The 3699-nt window shown below is 51.3% G+C and overlaps 1 protein-coding gene across 1 annotated transcript; it reads right to left on the bottom strand.

The window, feature by feature from the left end:
* Positions 1–834: 834 nt before the first annotated feature.
* On the bottom strand, positions 835–3364 carry LOC123140039 (cytochrome P450 71A1). The gene is made up of 2 exons (XM_044559772.1): positions 1641–3364; positions 835–1469 (listed from the first exon to the last, which is right to left on the bottom strand). Exons 1-2 carry the CDS (start codon positions 2685–2687, stop codon positions 861–863), a joined length of 1656 nt encoding a protein of 551 aa, XP_044415707.1. The 5' UTR covers positions 2688–3364; the 3' UTR covers positions 835–860.
* Between the last annotated feature and the right edge of the window lie 335 nt (positions 3365–3699).

The raw sequence follows: 3699 nt of genomic DNA, 5'->3' as shown, positions 1-3699 counted from the left end.
TAATTATAATACAAAATTAATTATAGTGCAAGGTTATGAATCATCACGAAGCAGCAAATTTGTTAGTTTCTCTGTAAGGGCCTTATTGTATGGAAAATATTTCCTGAGGAGTTTCCGCAAAAAAACCAGTTCACACACCCTTGTCTCCGTTGTCCAGTCACTGACAGCGGGTCCCATGCCATGTTGGCGCGCCTCATATGCGTGGCCGACGTATACAAACGTCATTTGAACCATATATGCAAGTTCATGCCAAGTTATGGAACCAGTTCAATGTATTTTACAAGTTCAGGCAATAAACCGCACATCCGTGGCAAGTTCAAGCACCACTAGTGTATTTACCTCAAAGAAAAATTACAGATGTTAATATAAGATCTCATGAATATTGTTTCGACTAAGACATAACCAAGTTTCGGGCGACTGAGACTCATCAAGACTGATTTTATTTTATTTTTGGGCGGAAGGTGCATACATGCGCGCAGCGGCATGGTTACGAGCACAATGAAATGTCTAGCTCCTGCTTGCCCACTAGCTTGATGTGATTGGGCTGCCGAGCCAGTTGATCCAGTGTGCTGCATGAAGTTAGGCCTAACTCGTAACTGCATGGTTGGCCCGGTTAGGATCCATAAACTTATACAGTAGCTTTCAAGTGCATTTTGAAACAAGAATGTTGTTTCAAATAATAGCTTTCACAGCCCGACTTCATAAAAGCCATCGCCACCTCAAATCTACTCCCTCCGTTCCATAATATAAGACATTTTTAACACTACACTAGTGTTGGAAAACGTCTTACATTACGGGACAGAAGGAGTAGGAAATTAATTAGCAACTACTCAATTACTCCCAACACAGTCCATGTATGCTTACAGAGGTTTTATACCAAGGATCAAGGCAGACTTAAGGCCAGGCGACAAGCCACTGGACTCAACAACCTCAAATGACTCGGGATCCTCGCCATCCGGTAGCTCCCAGTCGAAATGGTACATCATGTTAGCCAGCGTGAGCTCTGCGAGGCGTGTCCCAAAGGCAATACCGGGGCACCCCCTCCTTCCCGCGCCGAACGGTAGGAACCGAGGGTCCTTGCCATTGTAGTCGATGGTCCTGCCGAGGAACCTTTCTGGCCGGAACTCTTCGGCGTTCTCCCACGACTCGCCGTCCCTCCCTATGGCCCACGTGTTGACCATGACCCGGGTCTTGGCCGGGATGTCATAGCCGTGTAGCTGTGCATCCTGAATGGATTCGCGTGGGATGAGGAGCGGCACCGGCGGGTGTAACCGCAATGTTTCCTTCATGGCCGCCTGTAGGAGGTTCATCTTTTCCAGCTCCTCCTCGAGGACTCCTCCATGCGCGCCTGCAGCAACCTGTCTCACCTCTGATTGCACCTTTGCCATTTCTCTTGGATTCTTCATGAGCTCGGCCAAGGTCCATTCTATCGTCTTGTAGGTCGTGTCGGTGCCTGCTATGAACATGTCCTGCAACAAGACGAAGATAGGCTAAGAAAATTGTGCTGGCTGCTCCTATAGATCTACGAGTTATTGTTCTTAATACTCCTCCAACTCAAAAATAAGTGTCTCTAAAATATTTGGACGGAGTGAGTACTTACCAAGATGAAATTCAACAAACGAAAAACAAAAAAAACTTACCAAGATGACTCCCTTCACATCGATCCGATCCAGCTTAAACCCCTGGTCACCATCCTTGGCGATCAAGAGCAAGTCGTCCAGGAGGTCCGGAGCCTCGCCGTCGTCCTTTCCTGGGTCCCCCTCGTGCTCCGTGATCGTCCTCTCCATTATACTGTCGAGCTCGGCCGCCGTCCTCTTCACCCTCGCTTGGAGCCCCGTCGCCCAGTCCACCAGCCACCCTAGTCTCGGAAAAACGTCGCTCACGGCTATCGTGCCGAGCAGGTCAGTGAGCTCCTTCATCATGTCGCGGACCTTGACCGGCTCCACCCCACCAAGCTTGTTCCCGAACGCAGCCCTGGAGATCACGGTGTAGGTTAAGGTGATGATGAGCTCCGTCACGTTGATTCCCCGACGCCCCTCGTGCGCGCCACTCCCACTCGCCGCGCGGACCCGTCCCACGAAGCGCGCGACCTCCTCCTCCCGGAGAGCGCGGAAGGAGTCGACCCGCTTCATGCTGAGGAGGTGCACCACGGCGATGCGGCGGAGCTGGCGCCACCGCTCGTTGTAGGCGCTGAAGCCGACGTCCCGGCAGCCGTAGAGCGTGCCGCGGGCCGTGTACTGCTGCGGGCGGCTGCAGAAGACGTTGTCCTGGGTCCTCAGCACCGCCTCGGCGAGCGAGGCCGAGGAGACCACGATGGCCCGCACGGAGCCGAGGCGGAGGAGGAGGAGCGGGCCGTGGCGCCGCGCAAGAGCCTCCAGAGTCCGGTGAGGACGGCCCCGCCCGAGCTGGTGCAGGTTGCCGATGATGGGCAACCCAGGCGGCGAAGGCGGCTGCGTGCCCTTTCGGCCATATCCGAAGCCTCTGAGGACGATGGTGAAGCAAGATACCACGAAAAGGAGGCAGAGGACTAGGGTAGAGTCGAGCTCAAGAGATGCCATGAGCGCTAGCTGGCAGAGTGGAGCGGACGCAGCAGGCAGCACTACCACACAGCTAGCGGTGAACTTAAGGCGCGCGTGCCGGCCGTTGCCTGATGTGGAGCGAGATAAGCTGATGCACAGGCTCCACATAAGAAAAATTTCGCCTGATATGGATACGCACCGCTAAAGAATGTGCGCCGTGGTGAGAATTAATGTCGGCACGACCGGACACGTATGGAAGCTACACGAAGGACCGGCGCAGCCATGTGTCAGAGCCGCGCATGGAACGACGATCGAGGATGGAGGACGACGGAGTGGCTTGCTAGTACGTGATAACTGCGTGTGTGGTGGTGGTACAGTTCAGGCACTCAGCGGCGGGGGGAGATCCTGACGGAAATCTGCTCTCGAAGCGCGCACCGTGCATATATGAATGGATTGGACATCGACATCATCGACCACCCCGTGCAATCATGCAAGATGCCGACCCGCCGGGGAAGAGGCGTCGACACAATTTTGAGCGCTAGATGCATGGCGTCCCTATATCTCGCCTTTAGCGCGTCTGCCTTCTGACTCGCGGAAGGGGCGAGCTAGTTGGGAAGGCCCACACACGCGGGAGGCCGCAGCCTCTTCTTCCTATTTTTTTTTTACTTTTTCGGATTCCATTTCACTTTATTTTTGTAATTTCCTTATTATTTTGAAATATTTCAAATATATATTACAAAAACTCTCTACAAAAAACATTTGAAATTTTTTGAACAAGTATCTAAAAATATTGAATAAGTATTTGAAATTTTTTGAACAAGTATTTAAAAAATGTTGATCATGTTAGGGCATTATTTTCCCCGGTTTGTTTTGGTGATTGATGACAATATGTTTGCGGACTAATCATGTGCATTAAGCTTTTCAGGTTATCGAATATAAGGGCACTATGCGATTGTTACCCCTCGAGGACTTCACTTTAGACGAATTATTTTCCTTCGTTTCTTTTCGGTGGAATTGAGTCATAGGGATAACCGTACTATTAAGAGGGGATCCGTTTTGAAAGAGTATGGGTGGAATCATCAAATTCACATTCTCCTTGCACCCTCGCTTTCTTCCTGCTTCTTTGGAGTTTCCGTGCTGTGCAAAACAAGGGGTGTTATGTGTTAAGCGGTAGTACCGC

This window comes from Triticum aestivum, chromosome 1B (genome assembly GCF_018294505.1).
Source record: "Triticum aestivum cultivar Chinese Spring chromosome 1B, IWGSC CS RefSeq v2.1, whole genome shotgun sequence".
Lineage (NCBI taxonomy): Eukaryota > Viridiplantae > Streptophyta > Magnoliopsida > Poales > Poaceae > Triticum > Triticum aestivum.
This window is presented reverse-complemented; position numbering and strand designations above follow the sequence as displayed.

What these genes read in the sequence shown, in the direction of transcription:
- LOC123140039 (XM_044559772.1), bottom strand. Translation starts at nt 2,687, where the DNA reads ATGTGGAGCCTGTGCATCAGCTTATCTCGCTCCACATCAGGCAACGGC. An exon ending in ATGTGAAGGGAGTCATCTTG is followed by an intron (nt 1,470 to 1,640) that starts GTAAGTTTTTTT and finishes GTCTTGTTGCAG; the next exon opens with GACATGTTCATAGCAGGCAC.